General features: G+C 35.4%; 3 protein-coding genes, 1 long non-coding RNA gene and 1 pseudogene across 4 annotated transcripts in view; 1 reads left to right on the top strand and 4 right to left on the bottom strand.

The window, feature by feature from the left end:
* LOC129451677 (uncharacterized) overlaps positions 1–6,100 on the bottom strand; it is a 53,545-nt gene extending 47,445 nt beyond the window's left edge. Inside the window, exons 1-5 of the mRNA XM_073859475.1 lie at positions 6,063–6,100; positions 4,687–4,920; positions 2,426–4,454; positions 2,255–2,325; positions 59–289 (exon numbers count right to left, since the gene is read on the bottom strand). Coding sequence (XP_073715576.1) covers positions 3,079–4,454; positions 4,687–4,762 — 1,452 coding nt within the window. The 5' untranslated portion in view covers positions 4,763–4,920; positions 6,063–6,100 and the 3' untranslated portion in view covers positions 59–289; positions 2,255–2,325; positions 2,426–3,078. The remainder of the gene's footprint in view (positions 1–58; positions 290–2,254; positions 2,326–2,425; positions 4,455–4,686; positions 4,921–6,062) is intronic.
* Positions 1–24,274, bottom strand: part of LOC141349017 (uncharacterized) — a 105,240-nt gene that overhangs the window by 3,234 nt on the left and 77,732 nt on the right. The gene's annotated exons all lie outside the window — the stretch shown is intronic.
* Positions 1,826–1,942, bottom strand: LOC141354413 (5S ribosomal RNA; annotated as a pseudogene).
* Positions 15,250–17,061, bottom strand: LOC129422076 (uncharacterized). The gene is made up of 3 exons (XR_008637281.2): positions 16,828–17,061; positions 16,255–16,398; positions 15,250–15,909 (listed from the first exon to the last, which is right to left on the bottom strand). It is a non-coding gene; the product is annotated as an uncharacterized lncRNA (long non-coding RNA).
* On the top strand, positions 17,181–24,171 carry LOC129441490 (uncharacterized). The gene is made up of 7 exons (XM_073859450.1): positions 17,181–19,178; positions 20,849–21,522; positions 21,719–21,764; positions 23,038–23,129; positions 23,309–23,419; positions 23,504–23,771; positions 23,894–24,171. The coding sequence occupies exons 1-7, from the start codon at positions 19,152–19,154 to the stop codon at positions 24,107–24,109; spliced, it is 1,434 nt and encodes a 477-aa protein (XP_073715551.1). The 5' UTR covers positions 17,181–19,151; the 3' UTR covers positions 24,110–24,171.

Genomic DNA, 24,274 nt, shown 5'->3' with positions numbered 1-24,274 from the left:
TTGTTGGTCTATTAAAATTAAATTCTTTCATTTCAACTTCATCAGATGTAACACAAACCTCTTTGTTGTTGAGTATGTTGAGGTGTTATTGTGAATGATTCAGGATCAGTCTCCTCTTTAACACACTCCATCATTACAACAGTGGATCAGAATAGTAGAGTAGTTGAATGTGTTGTGACAGCAGCTGCTTGTTTGACTTCACAGTATTTATAGATGAACTGGTGTGATAGTGACTTCAATGAAGATTGCGTCATCTAAGATTGTTTCTTCAGCATCTACAGGAACAGACCTGTGAAGATATACAATACAAATGACCAAAGTTACAATTTAAAGTTACAGACAGATCCAAAATTGAAAATGACCTGAATTGCAGTGTATCATGCAGCTGTCCAGTAATGTAAATGATGTGCAAAGTAGTTAAACAAAAAAAGTGCACACTTAATAAAGTTATTGGCTTCTAAAGTAGGGAGTCAACTCTGAATCGCTGAAACGATTCGTAATATAGTTCAAATCTTCTGCCTGTCTCTATCTACAAATGAAGGAACACATACACAGCATATGCTGAGTCCCAATTCCTCTTCTTATACTATAACCAAAAGTATGTACTTCTTTATGAGGAAAAAGTACATACTTTTGAGTGTGTAGCAAAAAAGAGTATGCACGTTCTGGGACATACTTCGATGACGTCACGCAACGCAAACGAAAACGTGGTTGCCTAGTTACGCACACCACGACTGTTAACAATATTTCATTAATTCTTATAACTTATTTCCAATATAATTTTATTTACTATTCCCATCTTTTTTTCACAATACATTTTACAATGTGTTCTACCAAGTTGAGGAGTGAAGCAGGGTGTAGTCGTAAAACCAAAGTCAAAATCAGTATCAGTATCTTCATCGGACCCTACAAGATAAACACGGTACATTTTTGGCAAAACATCAACTGAATATTACGAGACAATAAAATATCCATTTAATTAGGGTTAAACATTTAAATTGTTTTTTATTGTGGGTAATTTTAGAGCGCGAAAGGCTACACATAGGCTGTTTCTCAATGTCAAGGAAGGATCCCCAAAAGCCAGAATTTCGAGGTTGCTATGTCATCGACATCCATCGAAGGACTGTTCCAATGTCGAGGAGGATCCTCAGGGGATCCTCAAGGACAAAAAATATCCCATATACAGGTCATATATACATATACATGATATTTTTTAGTTTATTTACGTCAGATATTCTAACAGTGATTAAAAATTAATGATTTGAGCAGCAATTTCCCATAACAACTCTTTTTTATATGCTCATGGTTATGGCTTTTCATAGTGGTTGTGCGCACACGCTTAACTCGGACTAAAGCTTAGTTAGAGCCTGTTCTGTAACCAAAAACTCACGAATTTGTTGAACCTCCTTACTGAAACGGGCCCCTAATAATAATACCTTACATTTATATAGCGCTTTTCTCAGTACTCAAAGCGCTTTACATATGAACGGGGAATCTCCTCAACCACCACCAATGTGCAGCATCCACCTGGACGCTCACCACACACCAGCTTATTAGTGGAGAGGAGACAGAGATATAGCCAATTAGTATATGAGGGGATGATTAGTAGGCCAATGGGCAAGTATGGCCAGGATACACCCCTACTCTTTTTTCGAAGTACATCCTGGGATTTTTAATGACCACAGAGAGTCAGGACCTCGGTTTAACGTCTCATCCGAAGGACGGTGCTTTTTTTGACAGTATAGTGTCCCCGTCACTATACTGGGGTGTTAGGACCCACACAGACCACAGGGTGAGCACCCCCTGCTGGTCTCACTAACACTACTACCAGCAGCAACCTGGTTTTCCCAGGTGGTCTCCCATCCAAGTACTGACCAGGCTCAGCCCTGCTTAGCTTCAGTGGGCAAGCTGTCTTGGGCTACAGGGTGATATGGCTGCTGGTATTGAAGTATTTTCTAGTTTATTTTTTACACCGATTGCAAGTTCTCTTTATGATTATGTTTGCCATTTCTGGGTGTTAACATTTTGACAAGGCAAATGCAAATGATTTGCATATTAACCGTTTGTATAAGGTACGTCTTCTAATTTTCTAATGGAAAACAAAGTTTGTAACTGTATTTCCATGTCTTACAAGTTATGACCCTGATCAAGACAGTTTATTAGCAACAGCAACTATCCATCTGCTATGTTAAAGAACTGTATGGAAAAGAGAAGCACGTATATTGCTTAAAATTCATTTGATAAACATACATACCTGAATGGCTTGAAAAGTGAAGTAAATCTTTGGTTTTTGCCTTGTTGGCCGTAGTAAAACAACTCTCAGTACTTTAAAATAAAGAAATGCAAACTGTTAACCTAATTAACATTATTCCAATAATTTTCTATAATGTTTAAATAGTTATTTGTTAGTATTAGTTTTATTTACCTCATAATCTTTTCTCAACCGAAAAGCGAGCGGCAGCGTACGGAGCGCACCCATATGACGTCACCACCCGGCAGGCTCCAAGAAGCAAAATAAAGGTCCCTTTTTTCAATCTATGTAAAAATTCTTGAAATGCAAGGAAGTTAATGAACTATCATTTTCACCAAAGTAAATATACAAATCGTGAATGTATAGGTAAAATAAATATGTTTAATTCCACATTTGCAAAACAGAACACATAACAAAATAAATAAATTAAACTTCATGAAAACTATATCACTAAAAGACAGTCAATACACGAGTGTTATGATAGCTTGTAATCTTTCACAATTTTTAGTTATCTTCCCATCATATCCATGATTAACAAAATGTAGATTTTAAGTATATGGATGAAGATATAGACTTTAACAAATTAGTGGAAATTTGCTAGTAGTGTTACTCCAACATGAAAAAAATCCTGGAAATACATTTACATTTTAATGCATTTGGCTGACAGTTTTATGCAAAGTAAATAACAATACATTAAATCTATACATTTAATCAGAATACTGTTCTGAGATTGAACCCATTGCCATTTCGCCCTTTAACACAATACTCTACAACTTGTGTTTTATCAGCGTCACAGACTCAAAACTCTTTTCACAATGTGAACACTTTTAGGGGTTTTCTTCATTATGGTGAAACAGCAGATGCTTTTTGAGACTTTGTGCCCATTTGTAACTCTTATCACACAGATGGCATGAGTAAGGCATCTCATCTGTATGAAGTCGTATGTGACGCTTAAGATTTTCTTTTTGTCTAAAGCTCTTATTACACAGATGGCAGGAGTAAGGCTTCTCACCAGTATGAATTCGTATGTGCTGCTTAAGAACTCCTTGTTGTGTAAAACTCTTGTCACACTGAGGGCACTTGAAAGGTTTCTCTCCAGTGTGAACTCGTATGTGCTGCTTAAGATTTTTTTTTTGTCTAAAGCTCTCATCACACAGATGGCATGAGTAAGGCTTCGCACTTGTATGAACTTGTATGTGCTGCTTAAGATTTTCTTTATGTCTAAAGCTTTTATCACACAAATTGCATGAGTAAGGCTTCTCATCTGTATGAACTCGTACGTGCTGCTTAAGAGATTCTTTATGACTAAAGCTCTTATTACACAGATTGCACGTGAAAGGCTTCTCACCTGTATGAATTCGTATGTGACTCTGTAGGTGTCCACGTTGTTTAAAACTCTTATCACACTGAGGGCACTTAAAAGGTTTCTCTCCAGTGTGAACTCGTATGTGATTCTCTAAATGTGCTTTTGTTGTGAAACTCTTCACACAATGAGGACAGGTGTAAGGCCCATCATCACTGTGACTCCTCATGTGACTATTAAGGTTTCGTCTTTGTGTAAAACTCATTCCACATTGAGGGCAAGCGAAAGGCGGTTGGTCAGTGTAACTTATTTTACATTCTTTCAGCGACTCTTCACATGTGTTTGTCTTTTCTCCAATGTGAGTCTTTAAGTGAACATTAAGATAATTTTGTCGCAAAAAACCCTTATCACACTGAAGGCAGGTGAAGGGCCATTCACCAGTGTGAGTAACTAAATGATCCTTAAGGCGCCTTTTATCTCTGTAGGTTTTTTCACACTGAGGGCAGCTGTATGGCATTTCTCCGGTGTGAGTCTTTATGTGAACATTAAGACTTCTTCGTTGTTTAAAACACTTATCACAATGAGGGCATGCAAAGGTCTTCTCACCAGAATGACTACCTGAATGATCCAAAAGGTGGCTTTTACTTGTGCAAGACTTTTCATACTGAAGCATTTCACCTGTGTGAGTCTTTATTTGAACATTTGAATGTCCTTTTTGTGAAGAAGTCTCACCATATGGATGGCATGGAAAAGAGATTTTAGCTTCTTCTCTTTCTTGAGGTGAACCATCATCAGTCTGTGAGCAACTGAAAGAATTTTCTTCACTTTTGAAATTGTGGTGCTGATCTTCATCCTTCACTTCATTTTGTCCTTGAACTTCCTCTTTTACTTCTATTAAACCTATAATGAACAAATTAACATGAAATTAATTTAACAAAATTAAACCTCAATTTAATATCAAAATGCAAGAAAGATTATTGTGATGTCACAATATTTGATGCCAACTTTATCAAATGTAGATGACTCTCTTTCTCTTTTATAATCAAGTCAAATTCCTCATTATAATATTGTACAGCTCTAATGATAAAAAAAACTTAATGTTCTTCATCAGTCATTAAGATGAAACACAAACCTGTTTGTTGTTGAGTATGTTGAAATGTTATTGTGAATGATTCAGGATCAGTCTCCTCTTTAACACACTCCATCATTACAACAGTGGATCAGAATAGTAGAGTAGTTGAATGTGTTGTGACAGCAGCTGCTTGTTTGACTTCTTCACAGTATTTATAGATGAACTGGTGTGATAGTGACTTCACTGAAGATTGTGTCATTTGAGATTGTTTCTTCAGCATCTACAGGAACAGACCTGAGAAGATATACAAATGACCAAAGTTATAATTTAACAGTCAATACCCAAATGAGACATAAAAAAGTACTGTTTCAGAGTAATGACACAATAATGTTTTCTCTGTGGTCAACACAAAACACTGATCACTTTTGTTTTCCTTTATGGTTTTTCACACTTGTAGTGTTGAGAATTTTGATTAATCTAAGTGAATCATACATTTTCAGTTCGTTCACCAAAATAATCAATTCAGATTTGGTCACTAAATTGATCAGTGACCATTTCTTTTTATTACGTAAATACACCTGATTCCATTGGTGATGGCTTTCATAGTAGTTGTGCACTCGCTTGAGTCATACTTGAACCACCCCAAAGGTTTACATCTCAGAGTAAGTCAACACTAACAACAGCATTTGTCAATCTGCTATGTAAAAGAACTGTATGGAAAAGAGGAGCATGAATATTCCTTAAAATTCATGTAAAGCGCATAAACAGATCATACACAAAAATCATACGCAGGTTTACATAATGGCTTGAAAAGTGAAGTAAATCTCCATTCTTGGTAACGTTACTTTGCAATAATGTGATCCAATACTGTAATCCTAATTATTCAGTAATATTCAGTAATATTCAATAATGTTTAATATGTATTTGTTAGTATATTTATATTAGTTTAATTTACCTCCTAATCTTTTCCTTTGATAATTTACATTTGTAAATATTAAATTTAGCAAGGAGAAGAAGCAAGTTAAGAATACATTTAAAGTGATAATGGTCTAATCTCATAGTTTCACCAAAGGACACAATTTTTGATGTAAACAGAAATTTACAGAAAGATATCTTTTAACAAAATTTGAAAAATAAACCCCAAATATTTCCCTGCTGAAAAACCAGCATCAAACCAGCATGGGAATTATGCTGGTCTATGCTGGTTTAGCTGGTGGTCACCAGCCTACCAGCACCAAAACACAACATATGCTGGTCTTGCTGGTTTTTTCAGCAGGGTTAGCAGTTTATACATTCCCAAAATAAATGAAGGATTGTCTCATCATCCTGATGACAAAAGGTGCACAAGGAAATCTGATCTCTGTTAAGAATTGAACGATTTTTTTGTTTGATAAACTATTGAAAAGATTCTGATAAACAAATAGATTGGTGTTTACCTCCTAATCTTTCCTCAACCGAAAGACGGGCGGCGCAGCGCGCACCACTTATGACGCCACGACGACACGCTCAAAGAAGCAAAATAAAAGTCCCTTTATTCAATCTATGTCAAAATTCGTGAAATGCAAGGAAATTGATAAAACTATCATCTTGACAAAAGAAAATATACAAATCATGAATTAATAGGTAAAATAAATACATTTAAGGTAAATTATCCCACATTTGCAATAGAGAATCTCCCAATAAATAACAAATATAACAAAATATAAAACTTTTTTATTGTTCGGTTGCTGTATTTAAAATTAACTAGAAAATTATCCTAATCTAGTTAAGTGCTCCAGGGCAGCTGTATGAAGCCCAGAGGAATAAAGGCAGTCAACACATGAGTGTTATAATTGCTTGTAATCTTTCAGATCCAGTAATCAAATGGAGACACGCAGTGCTGTCTTGTGAATGTGATTAAATTATTTATTTAAAAATCTCACTTCAGTGACTATTTTTTTTTATTAAAAATAGTGCTGGGCATAGATTAATCTAGATTAATCTCATACAAAATAAAAGTAATTTTTGCATAACATATAAGTTTCTGCTGTGTGTAATTATTATGTATATATAAATACACACACATTCATGTATGCATTTAAGAAACATTTTCATGTATATATATATATATATATATATATATATATATATATATATATATATATATATATATATATATATATATATATATATATATATATATATATATTATTTATTTATATTTTTCTATATTCTATAGACCATTTCAAAAGATGTAAACAACACTGGTCCAGAAACACTTCCTGGTACAGTTTGTGACAGTATTTTTTAATTTCACATATATCATTATCTTTAAGATGTTTGTTTAACTTCAGTTAATTCAGTTCTATATGTTCTGTTGGTTTATTTTATCCCAACATTTATCTAGTGTTGAAAAACTGAAACAGGAAGTGCTCCTGGACCAGTGTTGTTTACATTTCTTGAAATGGTCTATATTATATATAAATAAAAAACAAATATATAAATACATTTCTTTGTGTGTGTGTGTGTGTATATATACATAATATTTATACACAGCACAAACTCATATGTTGTGCAAATTTTTTTTATTTTGTATGAGATTAATCTAGATTAATCGATGCCCAGCCCTAATTAATAATTAATAAAATCTGGATTTTAAATATTTAGATGGAGATATAGGGGCGGTTTCCCAGACAGGAATTAGACTAGTCCTAGACTAAAATAAATGTAAGAGCTGTCCAAACTGAAAACAACTTGCACTGACATATCTTATAATACATCAGTGCCCTTTGTTTAGTCTCAAAATGCACACAAGTAATGATTTTAATAAGGCATTTTTGTTAAAACTAGTTATATTTCCTAATTAAACTAAGGTCTATTCCTGGCTTAAGCTAATCTCTGTCCGGTAACCACCCCATAGTCTTGTTACCATCATTTAACAAATTACCTACAATGAGTGCAAATCTAATATTACTGCAACTTATTTACATGGCTGGCACTTTTATCCAAAGTAATACATTTAAACAGAATGTGTGTTAATTGGATTGAACCCACGATCTTATCCACTGTTAACACAATGTTCTACAAATTAAGCTAAAGGAAATAACAAATTTTACCATTTTATTATATGCATTCAAATTAATATATTTTGTTATGAGGACAGGTGTAAAGCCCATCACCACTGTGACTCTTCATCAGTGCCGGGTTAAGCCTTTGTGAGGCCCTGGGCTAACGCTGGTTTGAGCCCCCCCCCAATATACACAGAAAAAATAAAGGCTGGATTTACTAAGTGCCCCATTGCTTAAATTTTTTAGTAAAACTTACTAAAAAAGGGGATGCAAAAACGATGCACTGTCTATATTTTTTAGTAAATCCAGTGTTTTTTAGAGCGCATGTGCAACATTAAATGGCTAAAATTATTTAAATAAATTAAACAATATTATCAAATAATTTTACAATCAGAAATAGCCCAGAAAATAACATTTATTTAATAAAATTTACAACAAAAAGTGCTTCTTTCTGCTCTTCTTTAAAGAGGATTCTTCAATTAAATCATTAAAATCAAGTTGACGCAAAAGTAGGCTGAAATTATTTAAATAAATGAAACAATATTATCAAGTAATAATTTTACAATCAGAAACAGCCCAGAAAATAACATATATTAAATGCAACTCAAAACAAAAAGTGCTTCTGTCTGTTCTTCTTTAAATATAATTCCTCAATTAAATTATTAAAATCAAGTGGACGCAAAAGTAGGCTGAAATTATTTAAATAAATTAAACAATATTATCAAGTAATAATTTTACAATCAGAAACAGCCCAGAAAATAAAATTTATTAAATGCAACTCACAACTAAAAGTGCTTCTGTCTGTTCTTCTTTAAATATAATTCCTCAATTAAATTATTAAAATCAAGTGGACGCAAAAGTAGTAGAGCCCAGAATTCTCAGCCCGAGTCCGAACTTTTTAATTCTCCCCATTAGGAATCTGTTTCTGCAGATATAGTTACTGCATCGCGTATGTTTGTGAGTAGAAGTCTGTGCTGTCTGCAGTGAGGTTTTTATGAGAGCAGCACAAACTTTTTAATAGTCTATTTAATATGTAAAACTATTTGAAATAATTTGAAATAAAACTTACTGCGGAGAAGTTAATGAGATCTCTTCTCTCTTGCTACGTGACGCGACAATTATTTATTATTTCAAATCCTTTTACAAGATAAATATATATACATTGTGTTGTTAAACTGATGAAATTATCTTGCTATATACGCTACATTCATTATGAGAAGCCTTTTCTTTTTACTGTTACACTGTAGACAGTAATATATGTATATTATATAAAACTCTATATGGTCGTGAAAGCACATTATCCATTATCTGTTGGTTCATGTTGGTCTAGTTTAATTCAGGGTAATCCTTTAATAAAATGTATAATATGTTATAAAAATTTTTATTTTTTTGTAATATTCACAGCGCACATTCTCTCGGATCGTTTTAAAACATTCTGCAAAATTCCGCATAGATTTTGCAAAAGAAATCCGCAGAAATAGCAAAAAATAACTGCTTACACAGCTTGTACAGCTGTACTCTTGCAGCAATTAAAGCAGTTCAGTTTTGTTTTAAATTGCAAAATAGTTATATTTCTTTTTTATTTACATTTTATAGCAGTTTTTGTTTGTTAAAATTTTTTATGATAACTAGTGGTTAGCGGCCGACAGCAAGTTGACGACATGTGATGAATTGAGCCTCTCAAATTAACACTTCACTTGCCTATAATAACAACTATTTAAAATAAATATTTTCAGCATATCACAATGTTAGTTTAAACGTTTATTATCAACACATACTATTTTTAAAAAGCGAAGGCAGGTTGCTCTGCTGCTCGCAGTTACAACGGGTGCAGAAATAAAAAAATAAAAAGGGCTATACAAAACGAAACGAAATAAACATGAAACAAACATGCACGTTGCCTTATCTTACAACTTCACTTTTGCATATACATTTTTTTAATGTAAGGACTTACCACAGAAGATGGCTATTCATGTATCCATCCAACAGTTAAACTAAGAAAATTGAGATGCCAGAAGAATTGCGGCCGCGATGAGCCACAAAGACTCCCGTTTACGATATGATTTTAATGATGATTGACACAGGACTGTTTAGGTTCCTAAACCTACGTTAAAAGTGTACCCGTTAAAATATTATTACTGCAGTTAAAGAGTTTATTTTGATCATGGTTTGATCTGGATAATTCTGAAATTACTTTTCAGTCATTTGCGATGTTACAAGGTTGAACGTCTTCTTCACGTATAGCCTACATGATTTGCGAGGTACATTTGCAAACGATTCATAAATAATACCTCTGTAATTTAGAAGTACTGTATACTCAAACTCTAAAGACAGCAATGTGATTGCCGCTGCGCTGAGAGAGGAGAGAGAGAGAGAGAGAGACCGCGGCGATGTGATCGATGTTATTTGAAGTCGGCTCTTAAAGGACAAAATATCCCATAAGCTATTACGTAGCTATTATACATTTTTTTTCAGAACATTCTTGCGACCCAGTGGTTGGGGGCCTCTGCTCTAGGTAGCACTTACGCATAATTACGTCAATCAAAATGTTTTTAAAAACTCAAAATAGAATTGTCTCGGAGGCCCCCTAGTGTTCGGGGCCCTGGGCTGCAGCCCATGTTGCCCATTAGGATAACGCGGCCTTGCTCTTCATGTTTACAAGGGGGCTTCCTTTTATCAGGGTTTGCATCTTACAAATGTTTTGTGGACTGATTAAACTAAGATTGAATTTGGAAAAACACACAATGCTACATCTGGCTTAGAAAGGTACAGCATATCATCATGAAAACATCATCTCAACTATATAATATGGTGGTGGAAACATCATGATTTGGGCCTGCTTTGCTGCATCAGGTCATGGCCAGCTTGCAATCAATGATGGGAAGATGATTTTCCAACGATTTAACAATTCTTCAGAATAATGTGAAAATGTCTATGTCAGCTGAAGGTGGATATTGCAGAGCTAAAGCAGTTCTGCCAGGAAGAATGGGCTAAAATTCCTCATCACTGATGTGCAGGTCTGATCCACAGCTTCAGGAAGTGCCTGGTTGAGGTTATTGCTGCCAAGGGGTCAACCAGTTATTAATTCTAATCGTGGGTTCACACCAGCCGCGTTTGAGGCGTCAAATTCGCATATACCGCGTCTAGCCGCTTGAACATTTAGAGTTTACTCGCTTCATTCGCGCGTGAAAGCCACGCGTGAAATTCTAGTCATCGAGACAAACGCAGAAATTCGCGTCATGGGAGGGCCTTCCACAGGCTTCTGTGACTCCGCTCACATCCTGTAATTACGTCACTACTAGAGCAAGCTCGTGATTGTTTAACGCGGTGCGTTTTTCCGCCAAAGTTAAATTTTTTCAACGATTGCGTTTCCCGCGCCATAGCTCAATTCGCGCAAAAACGCGTCTCCCGCGCTTAATGACTAATTCGCGGTGTGAGACTTCAAGACGTGCGTCTTTACATTGACTTAACATTAAAATCACTCACGCTTGACGCCTCTACCACGGCTGGTGTGAACGCAGCATAATCGTGGTTTACACCAAATGCGAGTTCAATAATTTGCGTGAGTAGATTACATACAAAGTCAATGCAAAGACGCGATCAGACGTCCGAAAACACGTGCTATTCGCCTCAAATAGGGTGGCCATTCGTGCCAGTTTCGCCGGACACGTCCCAAACATGTTTTCGGGTTCGTTCTCCGGAAGTCGCGTTGGTCGACCGCATACGTCATCAAGGTTTAATATTTCGGGTTTAATTTCAGTTGATTTTCAAAGATTTATTATAAAAACGGATTATTTTTTCCACAAAATGCAATAAATCCATGACAAGTTTTTATTCAAAATGCTATAAATCTATTGAATCAATAGCCTATATAAATGTGCATTCATCTTTGCCATGTTATATTCATTTAGTTGACTAGTTGTACACACTAATTAAAAATATAAACATTAATGTTATTAATCAAAACACTTACTTTGTCATATTAAGAACCCTGTCATTGCGGTTACTTGACGTCTTCGCTTAACGTCTTTCACAGCGATCAGCTGTAAAATGTTTTTGGTCCTGCTCGATTTTCGTTGACTTTGAGTAAAATTATGGAAAGTTTTTCATAAGATCCTCTGGGGTCAATGTGTTAGCATGAGAAGCTTGATGCTGTCGGGAGAACAAGCAACCGTCTCCCGAGTGCCTTTCAGGGAAATTATTAGATGTTGATGGCTTACGTTTCTTTCCCATCACAGAAAACCATCACAGGTTTATCAATGCAATTAAAGTATTATTTTGTTTTGTTTGTTGATCACAAAGTACAAAGTAGATGAGGAAAACTAGGACTCCATGTACTCAGCGCGCCGCCATGTTTGTTTACATTGCGTGAATGGTGCGCTGTGGGATTTATTGCGTTCTGTAAAAAAGGAGGAGTGGCGTTTATCGCATTTTGGGAAAAAAGGGAGAAAAGATGACAGAATAACACGGCGGATATTGGATTTTGCGTAAAATTAAGAATTTACTTTTAACTACTGACCTGATATAATGCTGATTTTGGCAGTAACTCATTTTTTTCAAAAATGGCGTTTATTGCGTTTTGGAACCAAACTCTTCAAATCTTAATTTTCTAATGTATTTTAACTGAAATGTGAGAACCTCGATGACGTATGCGGTCGAGCAACGCGACTTCCGGAGAACGAACCCGAAAAACATGTTTGGGACGTGTCCGGTGGAACTGGCACGAATGGCCACCCTAGCCTCAAACTATATTTTCGCCCAAGTTGAAAATATTCAAAAATTCGCATTACACGAAGTTAAATCCCGCTAGTAATCTAGAGCGAGTAATGCGATGCCCCGCGTTTGGTGTGTACGTACCATAATGCGTTACTCGCTCTAGATTACTCACGGGATTTAACTTCGTGTGATGCGAATTTTTGAATATTTTCAACTTGGGCGAAGAAGCGTTCGAGGTGAATAGCGCGTGTTTTCACAGTAAACGCGCCACCCATATCACGTCATTTGCATGGCCCCGCACAAGGACGCATCTGATTGCATCTTTGCATTGACTTTGTATGTAATCTACTCTCGCAAATTGTTGAACTCGCGTCTGGTGTAAACCCAAGGTAAGGGTTAATTTACTTTTTCCACTGCCATTTTTCATTTTGAATGAGTGTGTTTAAGGGTGTTCAATAAAGACATGAAAGATCAGAATTATTTTGTGTAATTATTTTATTTTGTGTCTACATTATGTTTATCAATACCCTTGACCAGGCACGTGCACACATAGACATCAAAGGGGGCTTGAGCACCTGCCCTTTTTATTCCTGGAGAGAAAGTGCCCTTTTTTTTCTGGGGTGTTTTTTAAAAAAAATATATATATATGATCTTTATTCATATAACAACTGATGTCTGTCTGTTTCTTGTGTTTTTTACTTGTTGCTTATTTAATTTAACATGAATTTATTCAGGAATCATTTAAATGAGATTTAAACTCTTATATAAAGAAAAATAGCGGTATTTGTGGCACACAAACGGTTAACAGATGAGTCCCGCCTCCAAAATTCACATCGCTAATATGATTGGCTTTACCTTTCCTTAGTCCCGCCTCTCTAACTTATTTCGCTTTATGATTGGCTTGTCTACACTCGTGCTGTATGGAAAGAAATCAGACTCAATATTATTAACAAATACATACACAGTTATCTGTGAACTGGATGCATGTTACAAATGTATTTTACTATCCACGAACAAATGTCTTTAGATTTGAATATGTGAAATTCAGAATTTGAATGAACGTGTAACGATTTGTACAAATGTACAAATACAAATGTTTTATTGTGTATTCAAATATCATAATTTGCGCCTGCAAAAAGGGAGATGTGCATTTGTGGATCAGGTGACACGCGTGCATTAATCCCGTTCTGTTCATTTGTATATTGAGACTTTCATTTCGCCGTTTAAAGCATTTTATGAGCCAAATACAAACAACTATCAATGAATGAACTAAAAATATGTCTTTGATTTTGTGTCTGCAAATTTTAATATTTACGTGAATGTGCATCGATTTGTACAAACAGAGACATATTTGTGAATTCAGTTGGCATATTTCGTATCATTAGATCACAATTTGTGCACGCAAAAAAGAGGATGTGCATTTGTGGATCAGGCGAAGCGCGTGCATTCATCCTGTTCTGTTCATACGAGTTTTGAGACTTTAATTGCGTGGTTTGGCATTGAAAGATCCACACGCACAGCTGTGCCTAAGGCAAGCAGTCACCACTAGGTGGCAGTCTTGCAGAGTTGTGTGAAATTAGCAAGAAGTCCCCGCTGCAGCTTGCAGCGCGATGACATGGTGGATTCATCCAGTACGTAGTGGATGTTCAAACACGCATGCGCAGTGAATATAAATCCAAATCCAGTGCTCGGTTATGTATTTGAACACAAACATTAACACATTTGCCGTCAAATGCCGATAAACTGCTGATAAACTGATATTTGCTAAGTTTACGTGGATACCCACGTGCAAAGTAATCCATGTTTTCGCGTGTTCAGTGCAGTTATTTTCACATAATTTATCCATAAAAGCTGATCGTAATGGATGAGTAGGCTAACGTTACCCCTTACGAAAATTAACCATGGTTTTACTACAGTTAAAACCAAAAAAACATGGTTACTGTAGTAAAACCATGGTAACCACAAAATAACAATAGCTTTGATAACAATGGTTAGTGTAGTAAAACCATGGTTTTGCTGATAATCACACCAAAAACTATGGTTACTACACTTTTACCACAATTAAACCATGGTTAATTTTCGTAAGGGATTGTAAACTCATTTAACATTTTTAGCATTGTGTAATGTATTATCTTAACATGTGGTGTACACAGCCGGTATTAAACAATCATCTTTAAACAACAAGATAAGGTATATTAGCAATGATACATGTAACATTTTAATCAATCATTAATTTGAGTGTTGTATTGGAGTTATTTAAAAATATTCTATTATATATATATATATATATATATATATATATATATATATATATATTATATATATATATATATATATATATATATTCAAGTTACTGTTAAATGGAAACAAAAATAACTTGTCATTTATTTAAGTTGTTTATTTGTTTAACTTTTACCCCACAGCTTATTCAATTCACTGATGATTGGTGACTGCAAATATTAAACATTTTAACAACATTAGGCCTAAACATGAACTTAGTGAAAACCCAGCTATAGTCATCTTTCTGTAATTTACTGTTTTCTACATTAACTCGTCCTACATAATGTAACCAACATTCTGTAAAAAAAACATTGATATCTTTAATATTGAATCAGAATCAGCTTTATTGCCAAGTATGTTTTTGTCACATACAAGAAATTTGTCTTGGTGAAATGTTACGGACATAAATAGAATAACTACGTTAAATTAAAGACAATAACACACTAGTAATATAAAAACAAAAATAATTTAAATAAGCAGCATGGTACAGTATATATAAGTATATGTATATGTATATGTATATATATATATATATATATATATATATATATATATATATATATATATATATATATATATATATATATATATATATATATATATATATATACTCTCCTTTTTTACAATTGTTTGTAGTGATGCCTGTATGGATGTTCAGATGCTGTTGTTGTACAGATAGATAATAGGTGATATTTACAGTAGCATAGTTTAGAATGGTAGTTACAGATGTACAGTATGTGGTGATTATAAACAATATACAGTTATGACAGGTGTGGAAGTTATGGGTGCTTTATTTGTTTAGGTTTAATATAACCTGAGGAACAAACTGTTGTTGTGTCTAGTGTTCAGTGCTCTGTAGCGCCGGCCAAAGGGCAAAAGTTCAAAGAAAAAGTTGGCTGGGTGTGTAGGGTTGACTGAGTAAAATCATGTAAAATGTCAAAATCAATGTGAAATTAATGAAAATAACGCTTTGATGCTCATTATATCATAATTACATTTCAAGACTTGTCCTGTTTTTTCACAGGCAGGGTCACATATAACTGACTGCAGTCAGCTCAGGTAAAGCTTTTGACACAGTTTGATCTTAAATAGTTTAAAGTCAGTTCCACGCCACCACTGCTTTACTGATGCAGAATAGATGAACAATTCATCCCTGGGACACCCTTCCTCCAACTCGACCTGGCGGACATTCTGTAAATAAATCTCTACATCCCGGAGAATGTGTTACAGTTGACAACACCTATTTTAAGAAAGAGAAGTAAATATTAAAAATTAACTTAAATGTATTGTCTAAATCTAGGGATACTTTATATGAATTTAGAATAAAAACACTGTTACTATAAACACACACACACACACACACACACACACACACACACACACACACACACACACACACACACACACACACACACACACACACACACACACACATTTACATTTACACGTTTGGCAGATGCTTTTATCCAAAGTGACTTACAGTGACATGCTTTATTTAGTATGTGTGTTACCTGATGATATTTGCTAGTAATGTAATGCTCTACCAATTGAGCTATGGAAAAAATGTTTAAATTAAATAACTTACTGTCAAGCCAGACAACAGGAGCCTGTTCTCTGAAAGATGCTTTACTAACAACATAGTGAAAAAGCTGGCATGTCAACAGTCTGAGGAAAGACACATCTCCATCTTCTTTAATGAGCAAGGGCATTTTGCCAAATCCAGTCGAATCTACAAAAAAACAGTCAAATCTTATTAAGTTGAACTTTTCAAATACAAATGCAAAGGATTGTTAACATACAAGTACTAAGTCTCTTTTATTAAAAAAATCCATTCCAGATGTATTAATTTAAAATTAAGTGATACTGGTTACAGTATGTGCACCTTGAAATTACTGGGCAACTGTCCTTTCAAAAAAACATTCATATAGAACAATGCAATAGCAAAAAAGCATTAGTTAGCCTAGCAAAATCAGGTTAGTTTTACATTAGACCTGCAGTCTGTCCACGCGTGGCATTCTGAATTAACGTTATGATTTAAATGAGAATCGCTGTTAGCATATTAAGTCACCTTTATACCGCTTCGGACACATAACACTAACGTTACACAAGACTATACATGTTGAAACAACAAATCAGTAAATAAAGATTAATTACCTACCTTTATACAATCACTGTTGTTAAATAATCTATCGTTTTTCGGCAGATTCTTTTTGAAATACCAAAGCACGTGCGATTGTTCATCAACAACAACACACCACCGAGGCACAGCGCATGCGCGTAACATTATATTCACTGCGCATGCGTGTTTGAACATCCCCGTGAAAAACTGTCCCAATGGGCGGAGCATGATTCTCTCCGCGTTGGGACAAGCGATTGGATTGCAATATGTATATATATATATATATATATATATATATGTATGTATGTATGTATGTATGTATGTGTGTATGTATGTGTATGTATGTGTATGTATGTATATATATGTATATGTGTATATGTATATATGTATATATGTATGTGTATATGTGTATATGTATATGTATATGTATATGTATATTTATTTATATAAGGTAATAAAGCAGAATGATCATATGCCTTGTTTAGATGCACAATTGTTACATTATACTTTGCATGTGCGTTTTGTAAGAACACTTTTTCATGGCTAAATAATATTGTTTTTGCTATTTAGCCTTTATAATGCTAAACACGGAACTAAAGCACGAATCGACACATATTTGTCCTTATTGTTTTTGTGGTATCTTGTACATATGTGATGTCTTGTTTTGTAGTGTATTTTACTGCATTAATTCCATGCACTGCAATTAAACTCAAATGTGCAGATTTTAAAATGTTCTCTGGTGTTGTTTCTGGTGAGTTGGACTTTATAGAGTCTTAACGAAAAGATGCTTGTAATCATTCAAAGGACATGATGCATGACTGTATTAAAGCAGGCTTCCTGTTAATAAAAATGCCCTAAAATTAACAAGGTTATTTACCTAAAAGCAAGACCAACATTGTTCAGACCAGCTTAAACATGTTATGATTGTTTTCATTGTTTTTTTGTATGTGTGTGTGTGTGTGTTTTTACTAAAAGGAAAAACAGGAGGAGAGACCAAAAGATAAAAACAACATTTACATATTTTGTAAGAGATAATAACTTGTTTTAAAACAGAGTGAAGAGAGGAGGAGAATGAAAAGAAACAGACCATGAGGGTGGTTGTTCTCATTATATAAACCAATCAGCACATCATACTTCCCTGGATCCAGCTGCAGTACAAATGCATAGAATGTCAACAAGAGTAACAAGAGTTCATTTCACTAATTGATAACATAAAATATCCATTTAAAGAATTCATTTTTTAAAGCCTTTTCATTAAACTGACACTGCCCTTCCAGAGGTTCGATGGCTGTAAGGAATCAACAACATGCCTTGGCCCACATGTTTTTAGAAAGTAATGTCAGACTTGATAATGCATTGCTAAGTTTAATTCACCCTTCTACCCCAAAAGAGGTTTGATTTACACACAGAGAGCAATTGATTAAACAACAACAAAAAAGGAAAGCAAGTGCAATGTTTAGATGTATATGAATGGGTTGCATCACCTAACTTACCTTACTTTCAACACTTTCCCCAAGTCATGGCATTTAACATCCCATGTAAATACTTTGTGTTGGTCGATTTACATGCAGAGTATGCCACCTTTTATCTGGCCCATATAACATACATACAGAATGCACCATTTGTCTAGAGAGGACGCTCAATGGTGACAGCTTGGACAGGAGTGGTTGCAGCACCCAGTTTAGGCAGTAGCTACAAAAGTTGGATAGTACATCTGTGTTTTACTTTGATCATTTATGTTTATTTTTTACATCTTGATGATGTGCATAAACAAAGAACATATTTCATATGGAATGAAATTAATTGTTTCATGTATTTGTCCAATAATTACAATGAGAAAAGTTGAGTCTTCATGTATGTGTGTTTTAAGGTACTACAGCTTTTTATGGCCTAAATTCAAATCATGAAACGCAGGGTTTGTGTGCTGGATTCGTGCTTTAGTATGCGGTTTAGCATTATAAATGTAGGCTAAATAGCAAAAAATGATATTGTATGGAAAAAGTGTTCTTACAAAACGCACACGCAAAGCATTTAACCTATTATGTGAATAATGTAAACAATTGTGCATCTAAACAAGGCTATGATCAATCGGCATTATTACCTTATAGTAATAATATATTAAAAAAAGAGCTCATAAACAAAGATCAATTTGAAATCCAATCGCTTGTTCCAACGCGTAGCGAACCTATGCCCCGCCCATTGGGTCCGAATTTCACACAACACACACACCTGTTATCAGTTGCTTTACTTAATGCACCTTGAAGTTGTTTGCCAACCGCAACTAAAAAATCAGAAGAAGTTGCTTTACTTGCTCAGAGAACACGGGTTACTTGGCTGTATTGGACGGTTTCTACCGAGGAAAAATGGATAATCGGTTATACCGCCAATGGGTAAGTCAGATTTACGAGCTTTCTTAAAATTAGTAAAACGAGAACAAAAGTAACATTGTGGTTATTAGCTTATCAAAATGTATGCCGTACATGGTCAGGTTTGATTGTATTTTTAAAGTATCTGTAACGTTATTACTACGTGGCATTGTTAGAGTCGAGCGTGCTAGCACCAACCCTAAACAAACATAGCTGAACTAAACCATCTAATCATACATAAGCCAAGAGAGGTCGTGTAGGCCTACTTTTTTTTTTTTTTTTTGCTTTCACGTTCTCTCATGATTTCGACTCCATTTTCTCAAGATCTCGAAGTTGTATTTTTGGGATGTGATTAAAGCTTCAGTGTTCTCGATGCAACGTGTTTTGTTTGTAAACCATTAAAGCAGGGTTCCCCAAATCTTACCCTAGATGGCCGGAGCACTGCAGAGTTTAGCTCAGGGGTGGGGAGCCCTGGTCCTGGGGGGCCGATGTCCTGCAGAGTTTGGTTCCAGCCCTAATTAAACACACCTGAAAAATCTAATTCAAGTCTTCACGATCACTTGGAAATTAAATTCAGGTGTGTTTGATTAGCGTTGGAACTAAACTCTGCAGGACAGTGGCCCTCCAGGACCCAGGGTTCCCCACTCCTGGTTTAGCTCCTGGCCACCTGAGCAAGCTAATCAAGATCTTCATGGTCACTAGAAAATCACAGGTGAGTAAGTTTGATTAGGGTTGGACCAAAACTCTGCAGCGCTCCGGCCCTCCAGGGTAAGATTTGGGCAACCCTTAAAGCATTGATGAAATGGATTTGTCAATTGACAATTTGATATTGGTGAATTTAGGGTCCATCTGTAAAGTTACTCTATAATACAATATACACGTTTCTACTTTTAACAGCATTTAAATAAAATGACAGGTCAACCCACCCGTGTTCATGTGGTTGTCCGCTATAATGCACAGTTTTAGATTTTTTTATTATTATATTTGTTTAATAAACTGTTAATGTACATGTTTCTATCTTCAATAGTATTTATTACTTGAGATGATCCCTTAATTCATGAACATCAATCCTTCAACTTTAAGTCAATTAGCTACACGTGTGGTAACGGTGAAGACCCCAACTCATGCATCAGCAGTCCACTTCAAAATACACAAAATATTATGGACAGGAAGTTACATTATAACATTTGGATTATCATGTCGGAAAAACGCAAAAACAACTTCGAGATCTACCTCGAGATCACCAGAAAATTAAGTCGTGACCACGAGAAAACAAGCAAGCAAAATAAGTGAATGGCCTCTCTCGGCTTCTGTATAATCAAGGTTTCATAGGCATACAAGAAACATAGAGGCAGGTGTCTTAAGGCAAGCTGTAGTTTGGACACCCATGTTTTAGGTCAGGGTTCCTCAAATCCAGTTTTGGAGGGCTGGTGTCCAATGCAGGTAAACTCCAACACTGATCAAAATTGAAGACCTTTTATTATCTTGCCTTACATTGTTTGGTCAGGTAAGGGGTAACTCAACAGGGCAAGATTTGATGAACCCTGCTTTGGCTATTAATTAAAGGGGTGTTATAATTTTTTATATATTCCATGTTTACCTGTTTTTATATTTCATGTGTAAACAAAGTACTTTTTACTATCAAAAAATGAGAATCAGGATTTATAATATGTATTTTCCATATCTCTTAAAAGGAAGAACTACATCATCACATTTTGGAACGACTACTTGAAAGAGTCACACATGCACTTCAGCAACCCCAACTTGACATTGACTACTTGGATTTTGTATGTAGGCAGGATGTTGTATTTCTTGATGCTGTGGCTCAGCATATTCATGTGTCTCAGGATGTGACCGAACGACTAACTGATCTGTACAATGCTATTCAGAATCACAGACATGCACATATGACACATCCCATAGTTCAGGTGGAAAGACAAACTACAAGTGGCCGTCCAAGGGTTGTAGTACCTGTGGAGCACATTGCTTATCTACTGGAGATTGGGCTTCCTGTTAAAACGATTTCTGAATTGCTAGGAGTTTCCCGAGCTACACTCTTTAGAAGGATGGCAGAAAACAACCTAACCGTAAGAGGACTGTATTCTACATGTACTGATGAGGAACTTGATCAGCTTGTTTTACAAGTCAAGGAGAGGATGCCACATGCAGGTTACAGAATGGTCAAAGGAGCACTGAAAGCACAAGGACATCGGGTGCAGTGGAACAGAGTAAAAGCAGCAATGCATCGTGTAGATAGTCTTGGAATTCTATCAAGAATGACTCAGTTAGGATGTGTCATCAGGCGAACATACTCCGTTCCTTGCCCAAAGTACTTAGTACATATTGACACAAACCATAAGCTGATCAGGTACTGTAATCTCAGTATGTGACTTCAATAAAAAAATGCATGTTATATTTAGTGTGTGTAAATAAAATGTGTGTTTTATATTGTATTTATATACATGTATGTATGTGTGTGTGTGTGTGTGTATAATTTTCAACATGATTGAAGTTTGTTTTAATATAACTTTAAACAGTGTTTAATAGCATGCCTTTTTCTTCAGGTACAACATCGTGACCTTTGGAGGAATTGATGGCTTTTCACGTAAGGTGAGAAACTCAATCAAATCACATTACTTTAAGACTGTGCACATCTAAAACATTTCGTAGCCCTTGTTTACACCAGAGGTTGTTTCTATAGTGTCATATACTGATGCAGCATCAAAAGGATGCTAGGACAAGGAACCAAATGTCAAAATTACATATGTGGCTTATACAGTACTTTAAAGATATAAGCTTTGTAGCCTTACTGGATAGAGTACACAGAAAAGCATCCCACTTTATCCAGTGGAGTGGTGGGTCTACAGAAACCTGTATTTTGTATTTGTAAGCCATAACAACCTTCTTTCAGTCTGCTTATTTAAAGAGACACTTCACCCATTTGCATTAAAGGCTCTCTAAGCGAATCTGCGAGACGTTAGTTATTGTTGACGTTTGAAACGGTTTTCAAACAGACGGAGCGTAGCTAACTCCTCCCCCCCCTTCCGTGCTTTCATTAACGCGCCCAACCCCCACCCCCAAATCCTTTTTGTCGTTTATTGGCTGGAATACTTTGTTTTGTGAGCTAGGTTTGGCCACTTGTTGATTGCCGTTTGTGAAGCCTGGGCTGTCTACAGAGATCGCGTTTTTTACAGTTTGATCAGTGGACAGGCAGCAAGCAGATAGTGAGGAGATGTTTCCAGTATGTAACAAAAAATGTTTTATGGTCTAAAACGCTTCAATTCGCTTAGAGCGCCTTTAAGCTTTGTATAGTTAGAACCACAGTCATGTTTTTGAATGGTCATCCATCATTCCCTCTGTTTCCCCTGAGACAGGAGAAATACAGATTTCAGTGTTGCACTTCCTTCTTTCAATGATGTAAAAGTCATCATTTTGCATCATTGAAAGAAGGATCTCCAATATCTTTGGAGAGGGGGTGAGACTACAAACACTCCTTTTCTCGGTCAAATAGGCACCAAATTCGAAGTTTGTTACATTTCGACTACAAATATGATCCACTTTTAATAAAGATTAATGTTTCCACGGGTGAAATGCTCCTTTAAGGTTCAGAATGCTTATATATTATGAGGTTAGCATTATGGTACCATCAATGATTAAGCAAAAACCATTACGAAAAATCTTTAAGAGTTTGTAGAATATAACTGTAAACGGTAATCTACAAACAAAGTTTTTGGTTATAAATTGAATGTTTATTTAAAGACACCTTTTCTGCTTTATGCCTTTAAGCTACAGTTACTTAATTAACTAACCGGTAAAACATTTAATTTGTGTTCAGATACTGTAGTAACATAGATGCTTAAATTTTTTTTTTTTTTTTTTTAAGATCATGTACCTAAGAGCTGCAGACAACAACAGATCTGACACAACCCTGTCTTTCTTCAGTCAGGCTGTTGAGGAATATGGATACCCACTGAAGTAAAATTATTCATTTGTATCCCTCACAAGATTCTACTTGAAATATTAAGATATATAATTAATTAAAAACATTGTTTTATACATCATGATTTGACAATACTATAGAAATATAACACATTTTATACATTATAGAAATTGCATTTTATATTTATGCAAATTTCTGTTGCATTATTATAAAGAGTTCGAGCTGACCAGGGAGGAGAGAATGTTGGGGTAGCTCGGCTGATGTTTACTGTGCGTGGACCAGAGAGTAACTGCTTTATAGCTGGCAAAAGTGTCCACAATCAGAGGTGATTGTTTTATTTAAATGTTTTCTGACACTATATTTGTCACTATTTGACTGGCAATGTAATTTTGTAATTTTCTCTTTAAAGAATAGAGCGGCTCTGGCGTGATCTCTGGATGGGTGTTACCAGCGTGTTTTATCAAATTTTGCACACGCTAGAGGATGAAGACATGCTGGATCTGACCAGCACTCTTCACTTGTTTTGCTGCCACTACGTATTTCTGCCCAGACTGCAAGAAAACCTCGACGTGTTTCGTGAGGGATGGGACAATCATCCACTGAGAACTGAGCAAAACCTTACACCAAACCAGTTGTGGGAGGTGGGACAGATGGAACATCCTATTGCCAATCCAGAGGTATTGAAGCAATTAAACTTCAAACATAATTTTTGTATTGTAATTATAACACACAACTTTCTTGTTCTATCTCTTTTGTAATCTTTAGCAGGGAAACAACTAACCTCTTATGTTTTTGTTAGGAGATGAACATTCCTTATATTGACTGGGAGGACAGTGGTTATACTGAAGACACGCAAACTGTGGTAACTGTCCCACAGTTTGACTGCCCTCTAACATCTGAACAAATGGAGCAGTTAAGGGAACACATTAATCCCTTACAGCCCTCTGACTCCAATGGCATTGACATTTATCTTAACACAGTTCAGTATGTGCAAAATTTGCTTACAGAAAGTTAGATCATCTGCTTTTCAACCCTGCTGCTTTTTACCAGTAAGTGTCAATAAATCAGTAATCAAGAGTTGTTGAATGAGCATTTATTGAACAAACACTGTAACCTCTTTTCCAACCATGTCTGCATACAAAGACCGCAAGGATCTTACTATTCCCCAGTAAGCTTAAGT

This window comes from Misgurnus anguillicaudatus, chromosome 21, assembly GCF_027580225.2.
Source record: "Misgurnus anguillicaudatus chromosome 21, ASM2758022v2, whole genome shotgun sequence".
Lineage (NCBI taxonomy): Eukaryota > Metazoa > Chordata > Actinopteri > Cypriniformes > Cobitidae > Misgurnus > Misgurnus anguillicaudatus.
Note: the sequence above shows the minus strand (reverse complement) of the source record. Positions and strands in the feature narration are given on the sequence as shown.

Coding starts and splice junctions, on each gene's coding strand:
- LOC129441490 (XM_073859450.1), top strand. CDS start 19,152: ATGGATAATCGGTTATACCGCCAATGG. Junction 21,523..21,718: donor ACAAACCATAAGCTGATCAG/GTACTGTAATCT, acceptor CTTTTTCTTCAG/GTACAACATCGTGACCTTTG. Junction 23,420..23,503: donor AAAAGTGTCCACAATCAGAG/GTGATTGTTTTA, acceptor TTCTCTTTAAAG/AATAGAGCGGCTCTGGCGTG.